Consider the following 26,372-nt stretch of genomic DNA (forward strand, 5'->3'; position numbering starts at 1 on the left):
ATGAGGTTAAGTATGTTCCAGTGTACCAGAGAACAAACAACTGTAAGGTCCTGTGTGTCTCCTTAAAATGCTACATAAGCAGCATAATGCAGTAAAAGTAGGGGGAGAAATTAAGAGTGACCACTCCAAGTAAGATTTAAAAATGAACCCTCTTCTCCTAAACCTGCCAGGCAACCTTCTGTAAAATGTCTTGCAAAATATATAAGTCAGGTTTGGGAATGAAAACAGAAATAAGATTATCAAACACACAAGCAAATTAAGTATTTAGGTCAATGTCCAAGTTTCCAGAATAGGGCCTTCAGTTGTGAATAGATTAAAGACTTGCTGGAGTACCTTGAGCACACACAGTTTAGCAGTCTGAGTGATACAGGGGACAGTGTGTGCATTCTGAGCAGCTCCAGGCACATGTACCTGCTCACTACATTTTCTGTTTCTTGGCTGCTTATGTCATTTATTTCAATTAGCTTCAAGATAAAGGAGAGTGATGCAAGAGCACACAAAACTGACATTTATCCTAAATTAGGTGCATACCTACACTGACCCAAAGCAGTAGAAGGGAGAGGGCAGCACACAGAAGGTCCAAACACCTGCACCCCAAAGAGCACAGCACAGAGCTGCTGTGAAGGGTATACCTGTGCAAGAAGGGCTGGTGTCATCAACACAAAGCTCAGACATTTTCTGAGACATGAACTGCCTTTTATTCTCCACCTACATTAATGTTAGGGGGGGGTTGGTTTGTTTTTAAAACCACTTTCCACAGGGATTTCAAACAAAGTAGGTTATCCACTTTGAACATTTAGCAAAGAGAACCAGATGTGCCATTAAACAACCTCAACATGTCTTGAAACACTGAAATGACCCCTGGTCGTTTTCAGCAGACTGCACCCTGTGGAGTTTTGTAGTAAATCTTAATAATCAAGGAGTGGACAAAAAATATGAACAGGTTTTCTTCAGAGCAAGGTGCAGAGCTGCTTTAAGGTGAACAGGAAAGGTACTGAGCAGCCCAGCTAAGGTTCAAATATTTTATTTTATATTCATACAGTATGAAGGTTCTTATAGTTCCCACAATATACGATGTAGCATGCAGAGGAAAAACTAAACATTCAACATAAATCTTTTTTCCCCACACAAACTGAAAAAAATCCTCATCCCTCCCCTTCCAGTCCCCCATAGGAAGTAACATTAGCACTAATTCCTATAATGCCAGCCAAGATATGCACAAGCAAGAAAAACTGAAAGCATTTGCTAAAATGTTTGTAACAAATACTTATGTACAAAAAATTCACAAAAAGACTAATTCCCCCCCTGAAGCAGAGCACATGGCAGTTGACACTGGAACAGATACAACCACTGGCTGGGATTATAAACCACGTACTGATCCAGAAGAAGAAAAAAGTTACATGTAGTGGAGATTTTTGTTTTGAACATTAACATTTACCAAAGTTTGGCAACATTATCTTTTTAATTATGCAAATTATGTAAACAAGAGGAACATTTCAAATCGATCTACATGCAAAACTTCATGTCATGCAAGGACACTAAGCACCTGGATTTCTCTCTTACAGACAGAGCCCATGATGTGCAGCACTCAGTTGAAGGAACAGCTATGGCAGACAGGTGCTTGATTGAAGAGGTTCAGACAACCTGCACTTTCCACCACTCATTATAAAACATTTTTTTTTAATAGAAAAACTACTATACAGGAAAGATGTACTGTCCTAAAAAATCTAGCAAATGTTTTTCTTCCAGCCAATAGTACCACTGCAGAAAAGGGAAGGGATGATATAAAGTTGTAAAACATGGCTCGCTACTTTTATGTCACACAAACAGATCAAGTTACGTTCCATTACAAATTATGATATGGACAAATTTAGAAAAGAAAAAAAATTCTCCAGGAAAAGGACTGGAGAACTGCAAGAGGTATAAATTTAGATAGTGTGAAGTTTTCCTCCTCTATGGCATACTTTAACAAGATTCCCCCCCTGTATGAATCATATATACATATATATATATAAAATATTACCAGTTATTTAGCTACCTGTAGTATTTTTTAAATGCAAGGGGGGAAATTATCATGGGTGAAACAACAGAATTTAAGTGGCAAGAACATTTTATAATCTAAGTACTGTATAAAATAAGTAGATGGGAATCCTGCACAGTTATGTTGATCCTAATTTCATTAAGCTAAGCACAAGAGAAAATTGTATATGCATCTACCACCTTAAGCAGCTGTATCTAAATTGAACCCAGAACAGCAGAATTGTCTTGGCTTCAGACAGCTGTAACTGCTCCCAATTCCTAGGTGATGGAATCTAACAGCCATCAAAGCATTCCACAGTCACTATATGTACATGAGGACTACTTCTTGGCAGTAGCATTAAACTATATTCTCATATTAAGTAGAACAGAACTAAGTTATTTAGCAAAGAGACACGGTCCCTGGTAATATATTAACAGGTAAAAAGAAACTTAGTCTCCTGTGTTACAAAAAAAAGTAATTAAGGTGATTTAATAAGAAGCAATGCTTTGTCAGCCATTCAATATATAGAAACATCTGAACAGTCACAGGAAAAGAGTTGACCTAAGACCCAGTTAAAACTTTACATTCTTCTACTATATATATAAAACTGTGTGAAATAAAAGTAAGGATGTATATCCACATATTGAACTGTTAATATTCTGCTTGGCACTTTGTACTCTAGTTTTGTTTCTGAGTCAAGTATATTAAATTAAAGCCCACCTAGCTACTACATATAGAAAGCTACATATATATCTATATATAAATACACACACATATATATAGATAGATAGATATTTCCTTGTTATAAAAGATGAAGAAAAATAAATTAAAAAGCCAACCCCTTCCCTTTCTCCGCCACATTGATATGCTCTTTCCATCTTTGCTGTCCTTCAGACTTTAAAGTGCTACACTGAGTTATTGAGAGAATAAAAGTTCAATAACACTTAGTTGGCTTCATGAGGCTCATGTTGGAAAATGTGGCTTCACAGAGAAAAATACTTCCATTTAAATACACAGAGAGCATTGCTGGACGTCTCGAGCAGATCTTCAGAGATGGAGAAGAAAGCAAAAGTGTTGGGTGGTGCCCTACAGAGTCACACATCTACGACCATCTTTTTGTGGATATCTAGGCCTCCTACAACCTGGGAGAAAAAACAAGGTTCAGAAACACGAGAACTGAAAATTAGCAAAGTGCAAAGAACACATTCAATAGATGCACTGAGGTCAATCATAAAGGCAGTACTTCCCTGGCCGCTCCAAACTGATTTACATTTTACAAGTACTGTGAGAGATGAAATTAATTATATACAAACCAAGGTAGTTCAGTACAATCAGTACAATTTACATGCTCAAAGGCCTGAAAACCAGTGCAAATAACACCATTCTGGCATTCCTCTCTATCTCATATTATGACCTTGTATGTTTGTGCATGTTAAATAAAATGGTGACTTCTAAAACTGTAAAACTGTAAAACTGTGAACCTTCCCAGGAAAAAGAAAGTACTTTAGGAACAGCAGCAGGATTTCTGACAGAACACACACTCAGGAAAGAATTACCAGTTTTCACAGGTGTGTGATCCATGCAGAGCAGAAGGAAAAGGAAAGGTGCCATGTCAGAGAAACATTTTATAATGCAGGAACAAAATTCAAAGGCCAAATGGTATGTGCCAAAGGCAACAAATTAAAACTCATTTTTGTAGATACATGGCACCAGATTCAGAGAGGGTAAAATGCAAGAAAAAGAATAAGATGTAGAACTAAAAAGTGTCTTGTCATGAGGTCAACAAAAACTGAAGAAATTAAAAGTAAAGAAGAGGAAAATCCCTCAGTAGCACAAGGAAAGAAGTCTGGGCAGAAGCCCAAAGACAAAAGAAGAAGCTACATCACATTTGATGGATGGCTGGAAGATGACAGCCCAGTTCAAGAAATAAACAAGTAATGCAGTAATCCAGGCATTTGCAGGCTGCAGCTCTAACTTCTTTGCAGACAAAATGTTTTTTACATGATATCACAAAAATAATTGAACTTAAAAGAAAAATCCCCAAAATGAAAACAACAGAATCTTTTCACTTTAGTAGCTGGCAGCATGGCAGATTTCTACCACCCTCCCTCTCCCTCTTGTTTTTAGAACTCACATATTTTTTGAGTAAGAATTAGTTAAGTTTGAACTGAAGTTGTAAATTAAAAGATTAGGGAAAAAAAAGCAATGCCTAAACCATGCTATCAAGTGTATCTTCCTTAGTATACCATTTAAAAATCAATGTGTAAACACTCATTATTGCAATTTTTAAAGGATCAAGATTCAATGTGGCATTTACTTTTTTTGAGAAAAGAATTTAAAACTCCCTGTCAACTAATTAAACAAATATATCACATGGGTTAAAATCAACCCTTCCAAGTGTTAAATGCTACATTTAAACATTCTGTTCAGTAAACCTCTTAAGTTCATAAAATGCACCTTTTAACTTTTTACTCTTTTTCCAGAGTAGCACTTGAGAGGTTTTTTATTTTTCCTCTCTCTGTAAATGACTCAATTTTTCTTTAGAAGTTACTTACAGCACAAAATTCTTCAAAGGATATTCTTCCATCACCATCCTTATCTGCATTAATTATGGTTTTATCTACAATTTGCTGTAACTGAGTGTCTTTGAGATTGTTCCCAACCATCATCTTCAGGACCTGGAAGAGCTCTCCATTTGAGATATAGCCATCTTTGTCCATATCATAAATGCGAAAAGCAACTGTAGAAGTAAAAAAAAAAAATTAAACATAAATAAATCAACCATTTGGTAGCAACTGTGGTTGGAAAACAATATATACTCACTTTAGAAAACACCTGAAATTGTTCTAACACCAGCAGTAAAAGCATTCTGTGAACACCAAAAAAGAAAATATTCCCCACCACAAGTAAAGCACTCAGCCAGAAAAAAAATTACAACCTCCCAGGAAACAGATGACTCAAAATCCCATCTGGTCACTTTGCTGCAAACAACTTGTCATCAAGACTGAATTTATTTTTAAACATTTCAGTCTTAGTAATTTGGAAGCCACATCCGTAACTGAATCTGTCTCTTTTCTACTCCTAAAGCCAAGGTCTGGAGATGCAGTTCTGAAACAAGAATTTAATGCTTTCCTACTGTAATAGCCAATAATTGAGTATTATTCTTAGGCCCTGTAAGTTCACAGATCTATATAGCAAGCTGTTATTAAATGAACTCACTTTTTTAAAGAAACTGAAAGCAACTGAAAATTCTTCAGCAAGCAACCAACCTCCTCCAACCTTCCCAGCAGAAAAGAGTGCTACTAAATGTTCTCAACAAATAAAGGACAAAATGTGCAAAAAGCTTACAATCTACTTTTATTATTTTCCACTCTTTACAACAATTTGAATTTGCCAATTTCTTAATCTTAACTTACAAAAGTGTATTTCTGAGGATCAGAAATTTTTTGTTAAGGAAAATCAAAATACTTACACCTCAACTTCTGTTCTTTATCTCCTTTGACACTGAACTGGGAGACTCCTTCTATAAATTCTACACAATGCAAGGAAAACATGTATAAAAACCACATTTTTAATAAACAAGTCAACATTCAGAAAATTTTAGAAATTGTGAAAGCAATCTAATCTCTAAAATATTGCCTACTTTATGATACCTAAATGTCTGTGTACTTTGATATTTAATGTTCTTCAGTGGGAAGAACCCCAAATCCAATGCAACACTCACTAAACAGACTATGTCACACCAGCATTTAAATAATTTTGTTGCTGGACCTTCACAAGAACCTGACAGAAAACTAAGATCTTTACTAAAGTTACTCCAGTTGAGACTCCAAATGTACAACTCCTCTCAATACTAATTTCTCAATGTAAAGAATTACATTGAAACCGAAAACTGCATTTGAAGAAATTCTAAAATATTTTTCTATAAAAGAAAATTGGCTTTGCCAACTTCCTGTTCCCTTCCAAGAGGAACAACTCTTGATAACTGTTATTAATCACAGCTCAATGTCACAGAAAACATGACCATCATTGCTCATGACTATCTATTTTTTACAAGGGAATTTTGAATAGTTCCATGCAAAAATTACTACTTCTAATCAAAACTCAACATTCTGGTTATACTGTAGATATCCCTATAGACATTAAATAGGTTTTGTAGAGGTTACCAGCTCTTGTATATTAATATTTTATTTAAAATGTCAGTCTGTCAGTATAAATAAGATTTAAGTACTTTCTCCAATTAAAAAAAATGCAAGACTGATTGGCCTTCTTTAGTCATAAGAAATACTAAGTTTTACCTTGAACAGAAGTTACAAACATTATAATTTCAGACACTGTTTTAAGATGAACTGGCGAGGAAGATTTTAATCATGGCCCTTTTAATCATGAATATTTAAAATCATTGAGAAGTGTACTAAATCAAATCTTCTGTGTTGTTTGGATTTTTTTTTTTCTTCAAGTGTCTAAGATCTACATAAAAATAACCCCATAAAAGAAATATCAACAGAAAAACCTGGGCTCCTTCCTATTTTCTAAATACTCCAAAGGAGAGATTTCATTTGGACAAATACAACTTATGCAGAAACACATCACTTAGCCTACCACAACTTTCTTCAGTCTCTCCTCAGCATCAAAATTAAGAGTCTAAATTGGTGTACTTTAAGAGATATTTAACAAGTAGTCCTCAGTCAGCCTGACCTTAAAAGCTATTACTAAACAACTTGGTCCTTTAAACATTTCACTCAGAAGTGCCCTAATGCAGAGAAACTAGTTTTACTGGTATTTAGTTCCACTAGGATTTAGCACCTTATTTTAACATATCTTCTCCTGTGTCAGATGAAGAAAAACCTGAATTCTAAAGCTCTAGGAATTCTGAAGTACCACCACCTATCACAGAACACTGTGCCTTACCTTTAAAATCCACTTCTCCATTGCCATCTGTGTCAAATATATCTATTACTCGCTGTACTAACGGGTTCTGTTGCAATTCAGGTAAAGACATGAACTCTTCCACGCTCAGAGAACCAGAGTTGTCCAAATCAAGCTTCTTAAATCTCTTTCCTAGTCTTTTTATCTCATCAGCATCAACTGAAATGAAAAACAACCCCATATTTACTCTCAGAAAGGCTTCAGTAAATCCTCTGCAGTTAAACACAAGGCACATTTCATTGCTTTCCTACAAGATTTTTCTCCTACTTTAACTATAAAACACCTATAACAATAACATGAAATTCTGAAGACAAACACAATTTTATTTTAAATAAGACTTACCTTTATTCCTCCCTGCACCTGCCATAATACAGTTATTAGCATTGTGACTCACTGAATACCACATGCTGACACAACATTTTGAAGGATTGAGGATGCTTAGCTAGTTACTTAGTCAGCTCTTACAAATACGAGATGTGAAGAATTTGAGGAAGAGACCAAGTGTTCTCTGAAGGAAACAGCATTATGTTTACACTGGACTAACATAGTATGTCAGAAAGACAATTATATTCAACTTATTAGCAAAACTAGTGCTTTTTCAGCACACTGAACATGAGATCTCCTGGGATTTGAGTCAAGTTAAGCAGGTTAACAGTCCTACTGGTAGCCAGTTAACTCTCACCTACTTAAAACACTCCTCTTACTGACCTAAGATCATTCTTCCTCTCCATCTCAGATGGGAAATAGACACACCTGTAGCCACAACTTGCATACAGCTTTTTTTTTTTTGTCCCAGAAATTAAAGTAGATTCAGGTTCTGCAGCAGCACCTCTCCATCTAATCTGTTCAAATTTATAGAGAATCTCAATTAAAGCATATACCCTAGTACCCTATTTTACACATCTGATTATGCCAAGAATAGACTAAACCTGTGAATCTATAAAAACAATTAAAAGCAATCATGTACTTTGCTACTGCTGAAAAGCTTGAAAATTTCTCCATAACAACCTGAAAATACCCTGTCAGCAGCCTCATTTACGAGATCCAAGTCTGTTCACATGTTGCTCACCCTTTTTAGCTACAAAGGAGCAACTGAGGTTCTTAGGAAGCCTAGAAGGGGCTCAGTACAGAGCAAACCACAGCAAACACACCCTGCAGAACCTAAGACTGCAAACTCGCCCTACCAACCTTCTCCTTAACATGTGCAGGTCCCTCAATATTTCTTAGCTCCATTTAGTAGTGTGTTTCCTCCAATAGTAATAGAAATTTTATCACATCTTCTACAAGGCACATACATCCACCTGATCCATTTCACATCACATCAGTACCTTCTTAGGCTTTTGTAAAAGTGCAGCATAAAATCAAACAGCTGAGTCTTCCAATACATAAGGTCAGCCAACCTGCAAAGCCTGATGTCTTGAAATTGTAGCTAACTCAGAGACCTAATCCTCTACCAACAGTAACCAACTACCACTTCAGTTTCTTGATATCCTTGTCAAAAACCAGAGAGACACAAATAGAGAGTCCTCAGGACTGCACTATTTCAGAATGAAAGACAGCCTGACAGAAGTCCAAAGGCACAAGATGATTTTATGCCATTCTGCAGTCTCAGTTACTGCTTGCAACTGCAGAGGCAAAGGGCAAAAACCAGTCTGCAGTCTCAGAATAATCTTCTCTTTGCTGTGCCAGAAAGGGACAGACCCGATTCTGCCTCTAGGGCTACAAAAGTGAGACTAAATATAATTCACTTTCCTCGGTTTCTAGTAAGCAGTGTGGTATTTCACACAATTAACCTCTCAACCGCATTGAAATATTCCTTTTACCCCAGTTTGTGCAGAAGCCTTGACCGTAACTGGAGCTGTGCCCTGAACAGCACAACAGCACAGCAGTGGCAGCAGTACATTGCACACCTACCCAGGAACTCCTCCAGATGACACAGAGGGAGACACAGCACCATACAGTAACCTGGATGTAGAACATCATCATGGGACTAGAAGAATACAGTATTAAAAAGGAATGGCAAAGCAGAGCTCCATGGGCCATTTTATGAGTTCCATCAGCACAAAATGCTGCTTCTCCCCAACACACTGAAAGGTATTTGCCAACTTTTGCTTCTGTGCACAGAAACTCTTTTCCCCCTCTTCCAGTCCCACCACTGGACAATCACTGGGCCCAACCCATTTTAATGCAGACAGCACATTTGGCAAGCTACAAATGTGGGAACTTCATTTTAGGGCAAGTTCTACTTCCAACTCCCATAGAAAGAGCTCATACCCTCAACAAAACTTCACAGCACAAGCATTTGAAAAAGCATAAAAATATTAAGGGTGACTTATCACACTATGAATGCACACTTATGTAAGCACATTTCCCCTTGTAAAATAAGTATGTGAACTGACATCATTTATACCTGTATTGCTTCACTTTAAAATAACTAAACAGCAAACTAAAAATATTGTCTATCGTGTATTTAACGCACTGTCAGCTTCTTACCAGATCAGTGGAATCACACTTCCAGTATTAATAGAAAGACTAATCGTTCCATTTTGATCAGTTCTAAAGCCTCCTAAACAACATGAAACACTTCATAGTTCTGCAACTTCACAAAATCACAATGTGATTTTAAGAAGCATTAACACAGCTGGATTTCTTCTCCCTTGCCACAAAAACTAATGAGTTAATGAACTACAAGTTCTATAACATTTCTAAGTAACATGTAAGAAGCTCCTAAGTACCAAAACACAGCAATGACATTTTCACAAATTAGGATAGAAACATGGAGCTGCTTGAAGCAGGACTACAGACTTCTGATCATTAGGTAACACCATTTTCTCACAACCCAGAGGTCACATTAAAGAAAGTCTTATTTCATTACTTCAGTTCCATTTCCTGGTTTGGGAGCTCAAGTCCATGCCATTTTTCCTCACGAATACACAAGCAAAGACTGAAAGTGACACCCAGAGTTCTGTCAATGTTCTGCTATGAAGTGGAGTTAATTAATTACCACATACACAAGTCACTCACACATGGCTACATAGCTTGAATTGGCACAAGCTGGCACAAAAGATTGTCTCTGCCATTGCTAAGAAATGTGCTAAGAAAACAAACTGTTGTCAGAAAGGTATTTTATCTCAAGTTATTATATCTCTAGCAGAACTACCAATATGAACTATTAAAAAAAACATTTTCTTGCAGCATTCAGAAACTGATCCACTGGACACATTGCTTGTATTACCAAGCAATGCTGCTCTGTCACCATCTGCTGGGCACAAGAACCACTGTTGGGTTAACTAGCCTCACATCTGCAGTTAACAAAGTCCTTACATTATAAAACTAACAAGCGTAAGAGAAGAAATTTTTGTTTTGTTTTAGAGATGGTGGACAAGGAGGTCAAGATTATGGATGATAAAGGTACGAATCAGATCACAGGAAGGGGAGGAGGTTGCAAAGGGATGTAAGAGTATTTCTCAACAATGTTTATGTTTTGCTGAACTGTAACAAAGCAACAGCTGCCACAATTATGAAATTAAGGATATTTGAAAAATGTTAATTACTCTTTGTCCACATATACACACATCTCATTGCATAGCCCATACCAGCTCAACTTCAATGCACAGTCCAGGTACAAATATCTGGCAGCAGTTTCTACTAGAAATGAGATTAAAATTTCTCATTCCAAACCTTGAAACATTCAAGCAAAGGGTTTCCCTGCAGTGGAGATCTGAGAGAGGTTTTTTCTTAACAGAAGTCAAAACAAATTAAAAAACAGTACTGAAAAAATATTGGCATCTCTGCCAAAAGCTGACCAAATAGCAAACTCTTCCTATATTCTGTTTCTGGCAATTGATACAGCACAAATGACAGTACTTGGAGGAGGAAATAATGAAAAAGCAAAGTAAATGCAGGGCCAAGAAAATTTTCTTTAATAGCTAATCAGCATATAAACCTCTGTTCCTAATGAACATATCTGGATAAACATGAGATCACTGTGCTCATAACGGACTGTATGAGAATCTAATTTCAGAATTACATTATTTTCCTTAAATATATTGCAGGCACCTCACCTACCATTAAATCCTTTCCACAAGCTTAATTTTAAAAAGTTGGAAAATTGTATTTCAGTAGTATCTTTGTCTTCATAGAATAGCTTTAAGAAATAAGAACACAAATATAAAATAAAGGATGAATACATCACAGTATAATATGCCTTAGATTGGCATATCTTCTGTCTATTCTTTCTTCACAAGTCCTCATTTCTGGTGACTCTCCCTGCCTATGCTGAATTTACCTAAAAACTACGCAGGTTTTCTGGAGCTTAATGTTTGTTTCTTGGTTATCCTTTGGATTTTTTAAAGGAAAACAGCATACATTTATGTATAACAGCAGATTTCAATAAGATCTTAGTAATTTTTTGCTTTATCTCCCAAAATGCACATACACAACAGTTTCTATCTAAGATGGATGCTCCCCTTTTTTACAATGCCTGTATTTTCCTTGTCCTTATCAACAGACTTTCTTAAAATTCCACACAGCTCTCACTGAGAGAACAGAGCACTGAAATTAATTCTCAGTGTCTGAACAAAAAATATTACTTCGTGCCCACATAAACTCTCCTAAGTTCTGCTGGAAATGCAAGGCACAAGATAGTTCAGCTCAAGGGAAAGCTGAGCTGAAAGGACTGATGGTGGCAGTAGCAGACAGAATTTAAGAGCAGCTCAGGAGACCAGGCCAGATAAAAACACTAGGAACTCCTAGGAAGTCCAAGTTCATAGTAGTGTAAAAAGGGCGATACCACCACTAAGGAAAATCAGGACTGAGCTTTGTTTACACTGTTTGAAGCAGAGTTTGCCGGTAACTCATCACCACACTCCCAGCAACCCTGAGCATTCAGATCCAAATTAACCTTTTTTGTGCTATGCTCCCCAGCTGATAGGGGGCTCTGTGCTTCCCATGCTTTTCGGCAAACCAGACCATGTCCCCTCACCTTGGCACTGATGCCTGAGCTCACAAACTTACAAACTGGCTGGAAATAGTAACTGCTAAGTGCTTTTCTTTAAAATGCTTTATTGGCAGCCCTGCTCAAACATCAAATTCTGCACTGTTTTAAAACACTTAGAATTATTTATGTTTATTTCATAATCCATTCAGGATTTTGTTCCCCTTGTAATTAACATAAGGCAAGTGTTAAGTAGTTCTGGTACTAAGGATTTTTTTGTTAAAGAACTATCAGTACTTTCAAGACTCCTCTTCTATCCAAGTATTAAAATTCTTAGAGCCAACACCTGCTTCATCTCTTGAATTCATTTGCATACATCTAAAAATATGATGAAACAGGTTAAAATGCTTCCAAGAAACTAGATGCAAATGCTTTGCCTCACTCCCATTTTATTGCAGGAGTCTTATCTCAGTTGCTCACTTTCTAATATGCTAATCCACACTGCTGAGTTCCTCACTTGTGCCCCTCAACACAGCAGTAGAGGATCATCCATTAGATTTTAAAACAATTCTGTTTCAAATTGTTATGCATGCAACTGATGCTCAGATAAGACTGTAAAAACTATTCAAGTGGCAACTCAAAAAACTTCATTAGAAGCCAACTGCAGTGTGCTTATCTTGAAAACAGTAATTTCAGAAAAAAAATTATATTTTCTACAGTTAACATCAAGGTGCATAGCTAACTTTTTATTAATCTGAGAGCCAAAAGTAAAAAATGCCCTAAACTCACAGATTTCTGAAATTCACTACATTCAGTGATGCTTTAACAGGATAACTGCATATGCTTTAAGAAGCATGGTACATCCATTGCTGCAGAGCACACAGTACACACACAGGCATCTGCAAAGGGTACAGACCTTAGAAAAGCTGTACATCTCTCAGCAATTAGGTGCTGAGCACTTCTGAAATCTAAATGTTTACCCCTGTATTTAAAAGACTGGCTTTTCAGATACTCTTAGAATACTGGTTCAAAGATTTAACTAACAAAAGCCAGATCAGAGTGTGGTCACAGAGAGCCCTATTTCCCCTAACTTTTCAAACATGAAATCATTATAGACAAGAATATTGCAAAGGTATTAGGAAAAATTTTGCAAATCAAACATGTTCTGAAATGAATTTTAAATGCTTCCAGACTAATTTTCCCCCAGAAGAATGTATTGCAGAGATCTCAAAATAAAACAGACCTTCAGCAAAATTTGCACCTCTACCTACAGCCTCATCTGATTCACGAATATAACGTTTCAGAGTAGCAACCACGTCAGCCATTTCAGTTTTGGAGATCAGATTTCAAAAAGATGATACCCTTGAGAACACATTCAACCACTCATCTTGTATATGCTTACACACAGCTGGCCTAATCCTTTTTATGACTTCAGATGTGTCAATTACAATTTCCTAAGTTAGGAAAGAGATACTAGTCTTCTTAACTTAAAATCCAAACACACTACAAAAGAGTATTTATAAACTATTCTTTACTCTATTACAAAATGGTCCTCTCTACATCTTTTTGCAATAATAAAATTTTCTTATGGACAATTTGACAGATTCTGGCTGACATCAAATTTTCATCATGGAAAGCAGCGGTAGGTTTTCTGTAATTTCTGGCACAGCATAGCTGAGAAACAAAACCAAACCATTCTAAGGAGTTCACTCATTCACCCACTGAGAAGAACTAATGTTCTAAAATGAAAGGTTAAAAGAAGATGCTTGACTATCTAATGGTGAGCATCCTCTCTGTGGTAGCCTGAATTTGCTTCATGTAATTGCCTACTTTAACACAAAACTATTCTTATGAGACACCAAAGTAGCAACTGTAGCACCAAGCAGAGGTTATGACCCAATGTCTCCATGCAAACAGCATTAATACATTATTACTAATTGGCAATCTCCAAAAGGTGAAAATTCAAAATCTGTACGCCCTAGATTGCAAGGCAACATGTGTATTCTGTTTGCCATCTGTTAGAGGTGTGGCAGTTATCTTCTGTTAATTGGGCAGTTTTCTTTATCTCTTCCACAAACCAATCCTCTCTCCAGGGAGGTATCTGCTGTTAATGAGATATTGAGTGTCACGGCATGACTGATAAAAATTACAGCATCCCATTGTGAGATGCTCCACCCAGAGGGAGGAGCCAAGCATTCCTAACTGGATAGAATCTGAGATTTTGAGACACCAGAACAGCCTTTCCACTGGATTCCCAGAGGAACAGCTGCCTTTTCCACTGGATCTTCAGAAGACTATACCCTGCTACAGGATCACTGCTCCAACAGAACCACACCAGCCACTCCACGAGGACTGCTACCAACACCCTGACCAACAGGGTGTCAGGTCGTATTCTGATTCTGTCAGTGTTGTTTTGTACTACTGCATTGTTTCTTTTATTTTTTATTTTCTTCCTTAATAAAGAACTGTTATTCCTGCTTCCACATCTCTGCCTGAGAGCCCCCCTTAATTTCAAATTTGTAACAATTTGGAGGGAGGGGGTTTACAGTTTCCAGTTCAGGGGAGGCTCCTGAGTTCCTTAGCAGACACCTGTCTTTTCCAACCAAGACACTGTATCAGATGATCTTCAAAGAGATTGTCTGGCCTTGCCTTGAAAACTTTAGACCTGTAAGTAACAACTTCTGGAAGCAGGAGGGACATTTAACACTTAAAGAACAATGTGAACATCTACTTGCAAGCTTGCTTCCAGACATGCAGCTGTGCACACCCGTGCCCAAAACCCCTGGCTTTCAGAATACTGAGGCACTCAGGATCTTTAAGCACAGCACTATCATTGCAGTGGCTGGGCCCATCCAAGCAAAGGGACATTTTCCCGGTGTGTTGAGTTATGCTGCCCAGGATACAGCCAACCTTCTGCTGTGAGAAAGGCCATCAGAGCAGAACAACCTTTAATCATGGAAAACTTCACATTTGAACAACAGCAGCCTCAACATATCATTTAACCACAGAATATTATGCAAAAATCCTCAGTTTCTCTGCAATAAAAATGAGCAAAGAAGTGTAATAATAAACCTTTAGGCTGCCCATTGCTATCAATGATTATAGTTTGTCCTAGACTCAGAAGTTAAGGATGGCAACACACTGCTCTGACACTGACACGACTAGCTAAAAAAATAATTCTTCAGAAACCAGTTTGTCCATAACAAAACACTGACCAATGGAGCAGTAATGTAAGATTGAGAGACATATATGATTCAGGAAAACACTACTGAAGTCTTCATCAAGTACAAAACTCCAAACACGTATTTGCATTTAACAAAATATACAGAGAACATTATACAGCTATGCACTGCTGCGAATGATATTCCCAAGTGTTTGCAAACTTATGACTCAAATTAGAATCCATGTAGATGTTCCCATTAGGCACACAGGACTTGCAAAAATTACCAGGTAAAGTCTCATTTCTCTGAAAAAACGTATTTAGACAAAGATTTCTCCATGACCATTTATTTTCTATTACAGTTTGAGTTACAAGAGCCACAGGCCAGCACAAGCACATGACAAGCACTGAAAGGAATTTGAAAACATCTGATTCACCCAAGATAAGGAATTTTATCAAGTGGTTCAGAAGACACATACACATGTCTACACACACTTTAGGGCTGAAGAAAATCACTGAATAGAAAACGCAACTAAGAATAGGTACACTTAGCACAACACCACAAGGACATTTCACAAGACAACCATTTCTCTGGTCAGCTTCAGGCGAAAAGATCATCTGATACCTTGTCATTTTTACAGGGCAGACCAACCCCATGAGATGGAGCAACAAATTTCATTCTCACATAGCCAAAAGTAAGTAACACCAAGTGGGTTTTCACCTAACTGCTTGGCTGCACAAGAGGAAAAAAAGCTCATTTAGTCCCAAACCTCTCCTTTCCTCTGAAGGCACAAAGCCAGTTTAAGCAATATACTTCACTCCTAACACAGCACAGACTTCACCATGACTGATCCACACCCCTGAGGAACTGGCACAAGGACTGATGGAAAAGCCCTACTTGTCAAACTAAACTTCACCCTACAGACATCAAGACTATCATAAGGGTTTTTTTTTTTATATTCTGATGGAAGACTCGAAGAAAACCCTCAAACCTTTAAGTGATTTCTATTTTAAAGACAGACTAGGTTTTGACTCTACAATCTAACAGCAAAAGCTGTATTATTTCCAAAGGTAATTTTTAACATTTTACTCTTTTAGTTAATATATAAACTGCATAACATACATGAAAACTGTCCGTATCAATCCCCAAACAAAACTGACTTCTGTAACAATACAGAGTAGCAATTAAAAAAAACTTACAGTGCGAGCACATTTCCAAAGGGTAGCTTGCCTCATTTCCCTGAAACACAACAAGAAAAAAAGAACAAAGTTGCAATTACTCCCAGGTAAGCTTTAAGTAACTGTTTAAATTTCAGCACTGTAAGAATCTCTGGCAATACAAGTTACATTGTTATTTAAAAATAGATATTTCAGACCCAACAACCACAGACTGTGTTTTATTTGGACAGATCTATGTTACCAAAACATACAAAGAAATATAAAACCATTAAGAGGTCTCCTCAAATAAGAACTCCCATGAAAATGTCAGTTCACATAATTATGACAAGAACTTCAATCCCGTATTCTAAACTCAGAAAAACAAACCCACTACTTATATATTGAGCAAATGTTACTTTTCAAGTTAAAAATATTTAATTTCAAAACTTCACAAAACCTGCTTTACCATTTTATTTCATAAGCAGAAACAGACATGTCCTTATAAATTCCGATGACAAATCTTACTCAATTTGCATAAGACAACTGTTTTCTTCCCTGAACCACCTGCCCAATCCCCCCAAAAAAGATTCACACAGCAAGAATTATGCAAAAGAAGAATTTTACATGACCAGAAACTCAGACATAACAGCTTTACATTTAAATATTTCTGTAATGTACTATGTTAATATGTTCCTGCTTTGTAACTGAATGGTAAGTCAAAGTGAGACTTTAAATCCTTGCTACACAACAACTGAGTAACAGCACAAAAAACTTAAAACTTTGACAGTATCAACAATTTAAATGTACTCAAGGAAATCAGCATGAACTACTGCAATATGAATGCCAGAAAACACTTAAACTTGGTATGTTCCCCCAGATGCCCCACTTAGAGCCAGAGATCACAATGCACACATGCTTAATGACTTTTCTGAATCCATTAGCCAAGGAGCAGGCAGATAACTGAAGAGATGCATAACCATATTCAAAACAAATATTTTAAGGGAGTGTATTACACAACAAAACATATTTCAGATGAGTCTAAGATATTCTATTCAGCAGCATATTCTCTTATGGTGTGGAGCATAAGGGATTCCACAGTTGAGCATTTGCAAAGAAAGGCTCATCAAAATGATACAAAATCAAACAGAAATAGAGAGACTACTTGACAGAAGGGGAAAAAAAAAGAAAGAACTACGTTTAGCCTAAAAGCTAAAATGTGACTGCATTTCCTAATTAGAGCAGAAAGGAGCAGAACAAACATCTCATGAATCTAAACATGTCCAAGAGGAGACATGTTGTTGTTGTTGAGGGGAGTTGCTTGCATTTTTTTATCTCAGGAAGTTTTCACTTCGCTTATCATCCCCCACAGTCCACAGGCTCTCCTGGTTCTTTAAAAAACGTTCATGCATTTGCTTTCTAAGTAGGGCAGCAAAAGGTACAGCCTTAATGTCTTCTCCAATGTCTACTTAGAGCAAGACAAAGCAGCAGAACAGAAATGTAGATGAGAACAATCAGGCCATTATAACCTCAAAAGCACATTAGGGATGTTCTTCAGACAAACTAACTGCACTATGGCAGGGGATCCAGGAGAGCAGTGCCACATGGAAAATACTGCATGGAACCCAACCAAAGTCTCAGGATAAATAGCAAAGACCAAAATAGGTAGCAAAAGGCTAGTGTATGCATATGAATATAAAAAGGGTAGGGAATCTAAAATGGGAGAAAGCAGAATTTTGAAACAAGAAGAAACAGGAACCAGGGGATCCAGCTAGGCTGCTCAAGACACGAGGTCATGAAGAGGCAAGAAAAACACCAGACTGGAAGGCTGCAAATTAAAGGAGAAAGTTGAATTAAAACCAGTGCATTTATGCACATGCACACAAATATACAATCTTAACTACTATTGTTCTGAGCATTTACATCCTTGTTCAGGTCTTGGGAGAAAATTAATTTCTGGTACAGGCTACCAAAATCAATCTGCCTAAAGACACATAAAATGCTTCTGAAAACTAAGCAGGACAAAACAAAAAAAATGGGAGTAACTGTTTTCAGTTCATGAATTGAGTAAGTGTAATGTTTATAATGAACCTTACTATGCATTTAGATGCACATGCTAAGTCATAAGTAAGTTATCTAATTGGAGTAGCCTAAAAATTATTTGGAGATCAGGCAAAAAAGTGAATAAACTTCAGCTTAGCTTTTCTTTGAAACAGGTACTGCTAAAAAAAAAAAAGTGTTCAGAATACTTACCTATCCAGGACTGGATCTTGGATATCTAAAAGGGTAGAAAAATGTAGTAAATTACAATGTAAAAATTACAAGATTATTCAATATTTTCCATATAGTATTTAAGTAAAGTATTTTAAAAAGCAGTTACCTGTTATTGATGCGTTGAATATTCATCTTCACAGGAGATCCAATATTCTTGTAAGGGTTAAAAGGATGTTGGTAGGGAGGCGGATTTTTGGAACAAATAAAAATCTGAATTACTCATGCCAAAATTCCTATTAAACACTGCTGAGACCCAGACAAACACAAAGATGGTGCTCTATATGAAAGCCTTGATCTTCAAAGATTAAGAGGAATGATTTGGTCTGAGGAGCAGGCATTTTTAATCATATTCCACAAGCATCAGTACAAGAAGTTTGCTTACTTGTCCCCAAATACAATCAGAATGTGTATATGCTTTACGAGACAGGAGATAAACCCTGAAACATAAGCACTAAGTAGGCTGAATACTCTTCTTGCTTAAGAAGCAAGGATTGTTTAATAGGCGGGCTGTAAGTAAAATGGAGAGTCTAGAGCTATATCCACATTCATGTGCTCAATAAAAAAGCAGGGAGCAAAGCACAGCTATGAGACATCATTAAGTATCAAATAAACCCTCTAAGAAAAGGGAAAGAAACTGGATACACATTTTCATCTGTACAGTTTTAATGCAAAGAATTACTTAATTTTAACACCAGATGAGGAAGCATTCTAAAGAATGCTGGAAAATATTCTTTGTGATTTAGTGCACCAACAGAAAATTTGAGTTACTGAAAAAGATCATTATAATTATACACCTTATTCATTAATATAATGCTGCATTTACACTTTATAGTTTTAAACTGTACTAATCAATAAAGACCAAAGCCAGTGTAAAACTCCAAAGATATAATTTTGATTTATATAAAAAAGTTCATTCATACAAATGCATCTGTAGAGTAACAAGGTCCTGACATAGCATAAGACCGTCAATTTAAAAACCTCATTATAATCTTAGTGTCTCCTGCCAGATATATACTTAGCATACCTCACAAAATGTCCAAGTATCTTCTCATATACACTGTATCAACACATTCAGAAACCAGTGACACATGGTTTGTTGAGGAAATGCATCTTTTACAAAGTCAACACTCCACAAAAGATCTACTTGCACCTACGCCCAGTGTAAAACATGCCTTCCCCAGCTGCATCTGGGTATCACTACCAGGCTGCTGGAACTCTGTTCTCTCTCAAGTTGCACCAGCAGAAAAAGAAGCTGAAATATTACAGATACTTTGAATATCCTTATCCTTTTAGAATAGTCTTGAAATTTCCTTAAGTGCTGATAGGAGGCTATAGGTTAATTCCTAGTTAAACAGGCACAAAATCATGATTTGTTGACAGAAATAATTACAGATAAGGAAAAAGTCCAAAATCTACTAACAGAAGGTTGACCCAATTCTGAATACTGCAGAAATGCCAGTTTCCTAGAGAAAAGTCAAAACACATCAGTAAAGGGGTTGACATGACATGTAATGTGTTCCTTTAAGAACAAAATTGGGTTTTGCAATTTTCTACTAAGTATTCTTTTTTCTTTCAGCGGCTGTGCCTTTTTGCTAGGTAAGGATAACCTCTTCTTGGACTTTAGTAATTTTATATTCTGTAAATTATAAAAACAAGAAAAAAGTTTTTCCTGATTTTTTTCCCTGGCAGCTATTCCAAATACTAATGACTCTTTAGTCTTAAGATCAGTTTTGTACATGCTGCTCCAAGGTACAATAGTTGAGGCAATTATCTTGACAAGTGTCCTCTTAGTGAAAGACATGAAGATCTGTGGATAGAAATTAAAAAAGGAAATTAGCAATTAGCAAAATTAGTAACAGAATTTCAATTCTTATCTGCATTTGTTTATACAGAACAGCTTGTACACAGACATCACACTGCAAAGCAGTTCTTCAGCATATATTAGTAGAACACTGTTTCTAGGTCTGATTATGCATAACTTTTCTGCATGGAGTGCATCTTTTTGTAAACAGTTCAGAGAGCTAAATTACAGCATCAGCCCTCAATTAGTTTTCTGCTTTTATAAAAAGAGAAAATGTGTTTAAATGTCAGCAGGCCACAATTTCATCCTAGGACTAATCTCAAATTTAGTTCTTCAAAGGGGGTGGGGGGTGTGTGAGTCACTACAAATGAAAATTAATCCCTGGACAGTTTAAAACATTAGGTTCTTTCCACAGACAGGCAGTAAATTCAGCAAGGGGCAAGAGACGTCTCCTGATCTGTTTAGTACATGTACAGGAGTGGCTGTCCAAGATTTGCAACCTTCTGTGGCAGCATACAAAAGCAATGTAAATGTTCATCCTTGTAAATGGCCTTAAAAATGCAAACCATCTTGTCACAGCCCCAGCTGCTCCAGCTCTGCACTAGATGTTCCTGCATTTGTGTTGTTGATGCAAGGGCACCTCCCGGGGTGCTGGCAACACAATGTATGCTGTGCTTCTTGCATCTGCTCCTGTACCTTCTACACTTCTAATTATCACTGTTAACAAAAGCAAGAAACTTCAGCAGGCAAGTGAAACAGTCATGTCAGCTGGGGACCAGAATGAGGCATTATCAAGATAGCCAACTTCAATTCTTAAATTACACAAAAAGCTGTTTTCCATCATACCCCTACCACAACTTTAAAGAATGGGAGTATTAAAAGGAAAGATGGAAGCAGCTGGCAGCTCACATTTAGGAAAAGCCTACACGTAAGACCCTTCTCCCTCTTCCACAAACATGTAAAATGCTTCTGTTGTCTTTTCTCATTCTTCTCCATACCACCAAAATTAATATTGATGACAATTACCTGTTGCAGAGAATTCTTCCTCCTCCTTTGAGCTCATTTTCCACGTATTGTCACTTTCATAAAGCTTTAACAGTGAAGAACTGCTTGGTGAAAAGAAGTTTGATTTGGGTGGGGGTTTTTTTGACTGTCAGAGGTTCGTATTCCTCATCAAAAAACAGCAGGCAAGTAGTCAAACTAAAAAGGACGGTATGTGTTTTCAAGGCTCTAAAAACTTCTGCATGACTAGAACATGCCACATAGACACAACTACAATGGTTTAAAATAAATTTCACACAAAGCCCAGGAAGCTTAAAGCTTTATTAATGTTAATATTTGAATTTCTGAATTAAATGTTGGTCACAAAAATATGCAAGATCTCACCTATTGTAATTTATACATTTTATAAGGAACATATCAGAGAATTAAACACTAAAAGGAATTTACCAAAGTGCAGATGAAAGACATACACAAAGTTTCTGCAGACACCACAAAAAATATGGCTTAAAACAAGAAAAGCAAGAACAAGATTTCAGTGCAAAAAAGCAGCAAGAAAAATACTTTAATCTACCCTGTTCATAAAGAGTATGAATATACATCTATTTGGCCTTTTTTGTTAAATTCTATGAGAAGAAAAAACCCTCAAAAACCCTTGAACAAACTACTCAACACAATAATGTTGTTGTCAGTCCAAGAGGAATCTATGAACTAAGAAAAATAGTCACTCATCTTCTATTTAACAGGAATATCCAATTTATATACTGCAAAAGGAAACTTGTAAAGGAAATGTTATAGATAAAATCACCAGGGAATTTGGCATTTGTGTTTTGACTTGGAGTAATTAAGTAACCTTTTAGGCTTTTTATTGCAGGCAGTGAACAAACCCACCTAAAATTGGAATATCCAAATATAGTTACCTGAAAGCAAGACTTAACTGAAGAACTGATAAAAGTGCAGACTAACTGCCAAAATTGAGAAAGTAGAACAGCTTGGTGACTTCTGCATTGTTTTATACAAACCAGCTACTAAGTACCTGCTTTGCTTGAAAATATTCCAGGCAGAGAGAGTGCAACTCTCCTAAATACTTCCTCCTCGAATTAGCAGTTCTTCAACACAAGACTTGTACTCAAAGAAAATAAATCCACCTCTGAAATTCTTACGTTCATACTAATGTTGAGTTGGATTTTGTGATGCAAAAATTAAGCAAAGCCAAGAAATTAGAAGACATTGAATAAGAAGGCTTGTGGAAGTTCAAGAAACTTAACAGCGGTGATAGTTTCACTGCTGACCCCAAATTATCAGCTTGTTTTCTAAGATCATGTCCTAAAGAAGGAATTAAAGACATACATAAAAATTCATGTGAGGTGACACCCACCTCACATTCAGTAAGATCAAAAATATCTCCTAGCAGTGAGCTAGACTACACTCATCAATCTTGCATTATGTTTTCAGGTCATCAACAAGTCCAGTCTATCCTGAAGCTAGGACAGCATGACAGTGGTTTAAGATCCAAGACTTCCAAGCTGAATCCAGCTCAAATGACAATTCATTGAATCTTGAGGACTACACTACAATTTTCACCACCTCAACTCTGCTTATGTTCCATTCATTGTTGTAACCAAAGTCCACGACATTCCATAGTTATTACCTTGGTTATCCAAAAATCCAATATATTTTCTGGCACTGGACTATCCTATCTGGGCACCTTGCTACCCTTTGGTGTGAGCTTTCCACATGTACAACAGAAAGAATTAAAGAGGGTACAAACGAGCAACAAATTCTTACAGGTTATTCAGAAAAGTCATGGATTAAAGTAAATAAGTAAGGAAAGACAGGAAAACAGAGAAGCAACAATAATGATACCAGGTAAGTAGCACAGACAAGAAGTACGACAGTAAAGGACTTGGGCACTCCACTGGTATGTAAGAGTTGCACTTCTCCGAGCAAAACTTGCCATCAAAATCAGTAACTCTTGTTATGAACACAACTTGAATAGCTAGAAGTAACAACATATATTGAACTCACAGAATGGCACAAGTCATGAAAGAAATCTGTTTTAGTATTTCTTAACCAAATACATCTTTCAATGGTCTACATGGAAAAGAATGAACAGTATTCTTACGGAAGAGTATCCACCACTTTTTCTTTAATTCTTTAGTCAACCAGCAACAAGATGCATATTGCAGCAATATATTATAGTTATTTTCTCCTGGACCCCTGAAGATATAGCTACAAAACCAAGCCATGAAAATTATGAACTGACCTTTAATGCTGGTATTTAGATTATCTTGGGTATAACCACACAGTACATGCAGGACAACAAGAGCAATCAGTGTCTCTATCAGCCTCAGTCAGCCTGGGCTCTTGCAAGGCAGGCCCTGCTTGACCAATCTCATCTCCTTCTATGGCAAGGTGTCCCACTGAGCACATGAAGGCAAGGCTGTGGATGTCATTTACCTGCACTTTAGGAATGCCTTTGACACTTGTCTCCCACAGCATTCTCTCAGAGGAACTGTCTGCACAAGGCTCAGGTGGGCCAGGAGTTCACTGGGTAAAAGAACTCCCTGGATGACCAAGCCAAGAGTGGTGGTGAATGGTGTTGCATTCAGCTGCAGGCCTGTCACCAGCTCCCCAGGGCTCAGTTCTGGGGCAGGTCATATTTAATACCTTTGTCGATGACATAGACAAGAGGATCGAGGGTACTCTCAGTCATTCTGCAGATGACACTATGGGAGTTGTGTTCTGCTGGAGGGTAGGAAGGCCCTGCAAGAGGGATCTGGACAGGCCGAATCAATGGGCCAAGGCCAATGGTATGAGTTCAACAAAGTGAAGTGCCAGGTCCTGCCCTGGGGTCACAAGCCCAGACAGCACCACAGGCCGGGGGAAAAGTAGCTGGAAAGTGTCCCAGCAGAAAATGACATGGTGGTGTTGACTGACAGCAGCTGGACACAAGCCAGTGTGTGCCCAGGTGGCCAGAAGGCCAATGGCATCCTGTCTGGATCAGGAATAGTGTGGCCAGCAGAACCAGGAACCTCATTCCTCCCCTGTACTTGGCACTGGAGACACCTCAAAACCTATATCCAGTTCTGGGTCCCTCACTTCAAAAAGGACATTGAGGTTCTGAAGCATGTCCAGAGAAGGTTTGGAATCTAGGTCCCATGAGGAGCTGCTGAGGGAGCTGGGGAAAAAGGAGGTTCAGAGGGGACTTTATCTCGCTATTCATTTGAGATTAAAAAGAAATCTTACAGTTACATTTAGTTCACACACTGCTGTCCAAGTAACTTAAGGTTTCCTTTAAATTGGTAGAGGATTTACTGGCAGGCACAGTTTCGAAGAGGCCACACCTATCTAGCATAATACATCCACAACTCCCTAACATCTCTGTTACAATTCCACCCAGTAGTTTAAAACTAGTGATGCAAGCCAGTCAACATATTCTTCCATTCCACCTTCACGTTTGGAAATAACTTCCATTTAGATACATAAACTGTGTTCTCCCCTACATCTGCCAACCATCATCCCTTGAAATTTTATAGTAACTTTTTCTGGGTGCATTCAGATACATTTCTTGTAAAGGTTACCAGAAATCTGATAAACAATTGAACTTGTATCAGCGCTCAGCTTCTATGTATGATCTTAAAGGTGAAACCATAAAGGTACAACAGACAGGTCCTACTGCTGTTAACAGGTCTTACTGTTATTTTCAGCTGTTGTTTATAATCTAACTCAATACCTCACCCGTGAATACTAATCAACAGCAAACATCAAGGAAGGCTGTAAGCATTTCACATAGAGAAAAGAGAACACCTCAGGGGGAAAAAAAATCATAAACAAAACCACAAAACCAAACACAGCTTCTTTTAACTTACCTTGGAAAGAAGATTTCAAGTTTTAAATGTGTTACCCGTGAAGCAGCCTAAACTTTTAATCCTGCCTCTAAATAAAATACTCTGTGACCTTCAGTACAGAAGGAACTCAAAAAAAGATTAATACCTAATTCTTCAACATATTTAAATTGCAGACATCAGAGATAATGAACCAGGGCAAAGGGGATTGGTGGATTTGGGATTACAGTAGAGATCAAGTCAGGTTAAAGCTGTTACAGCATTCTGGCATTGCTTCTTTCAAGTATGCCAAGCGTTATAATTCCCTTTGCCACAATAAAAAAAAAGTCTAATTTAAAAAACCAAACAAACAAAAAAAGCAAAAAAACACCAAAACACCACCCCCTTATTTTAAGTAAGTGATGATTCCTTAGAAGAGTCTCCCCTTTTGCATGTATGTCAGGTTCTACCACATCCCCTTTCTGGATACAAGAGGCAAGAAAGACTGTCCAAGTCTTAGGGAAAGCCCACAGTTTACTCCTTAGTCACCATCTAATCCAGTCATGTCTCTGCTCAAGCTTCATCAGTCATTTTAAGGGAAGATACTTGTCCCCTGGCTGGCAGTTGGCCAGTAACTTCTGCTATGCTTTATTTAAACACTTCACTGTCCATGGGTCTCCTCCAATGTGAGATATTAATGGTTTAAGGCCATCACAGTCAAGTAACCATTCTAGGATATCACAGGGAAGCCCTAAACCAATGAAGCACAAAGCAAAACCAATGTTAGTGATGGCTCCTTTTGCCAAAGCCTCTAGCAGACAGAAAAATTAAAGGAATCAAGAGTGTAACTTACAAGAGGATTCAGCCTTTAATACACCATCTGGCTTTTTTAAGGGAAACATAACAATAAAAAATGCATCTACTCAAATAGGATAACACCAATTTTTAACATTTTCATGTTTTGAAATTCAAGTTTTCAGGACTGGAAAGCAATCTGTGAAGTCTGTACACTCACAGCAGGGATTATATGATATATATTCATATACATCATCCTATAGCATTCCCTATCTGAACTCCATTACACTTGCTCAGCTTCCTACAAAAATCTAGAGTTGCATGATATTGAAGGTATGATTAAGTAGTTGGTTTAATCATAGATCTCTACATGCAGACACAAACAATAGTTACTCACCTGCAGCGTCTCCCAGAAAAAAAAGTCACCCAAGACAGAATGAGACATACACAGACTCAGCAGAAACAACAAAGCAGTT

The 26,372-nt window shown here is 37.3% G+C and overlaps 1 protein-coding gene across 2 annotated transcripts in view; it reads right to left on the minus strand.

Moving 5' to 3' along the window:
* Positions 1 to 1,007: 1,007 nt before the first annotated feature.
* The window catches only part of PPP3R1 (protein phosphatase 3 regulatory subunit B, alpha), a 38,663-nt gene continuing 13,298 nt past the window's right edge, over positions 1,008 to 26,372 (minus strand). Inside the window, exons 1-7 of one of the 2 annotated variants that reach the window (XM_058801115.1) lie at positions 18,581 to 19,047; positions 18,454 to 18,478; positions 16,246 to 16,285; positions 6,932 to 7,108; positions 5,493 to 5,552; positions 4,576 to 4,760; positions 1,008 to 3,162 (exon numbers count right to left, since the gene is read on the minus strand). In XM_058801115.1, coding sequence (XP_058657098.1) covers positions 3,115 to 3,162; positions 4,576 to 4,760; positions 5,493 to 5,552; positions 6,932 to 7,108; positions 16,246 to 16,258 — 483 coding nt within the window. In that variant the 5' untranslated portion in view covers positions 16,259 to 16,285; positions 18,454 to 18,478; positions 18,581 to 19,047 and the 3' untranslated portion in view covers positions 1,008 to 3,114. Of the gene's footprint in view, positions 3,163 to 4,575; positions 4,761 to 5,492; positions 5,553 to 6,931; positions 7,109 to 16,245; positions 16,286 to 18,453; positions 18,479 to 18,580; positions 19,048 to 26,372 lie in introns of those variants that run through there. The other variant, XM_058801114.1, reaches the window with a different exon arrangement.

Source organism: Ammospiza caudacuta, chromosome 3 (assembly GCF_027887145.1).
Source record: "Ammospiza caudacuta isolate bAmmCau1 chromosome 3, bAmmCau1.pri, whole genome shotgun sequence".
Classification (NCBI taxonomy): domain Eukaryota; kingdom Metazoa; phylum Chordata; class Aves; order Passeriformes; family Passerellidae; genus Ammospiza; species Ammospiza caudacuta.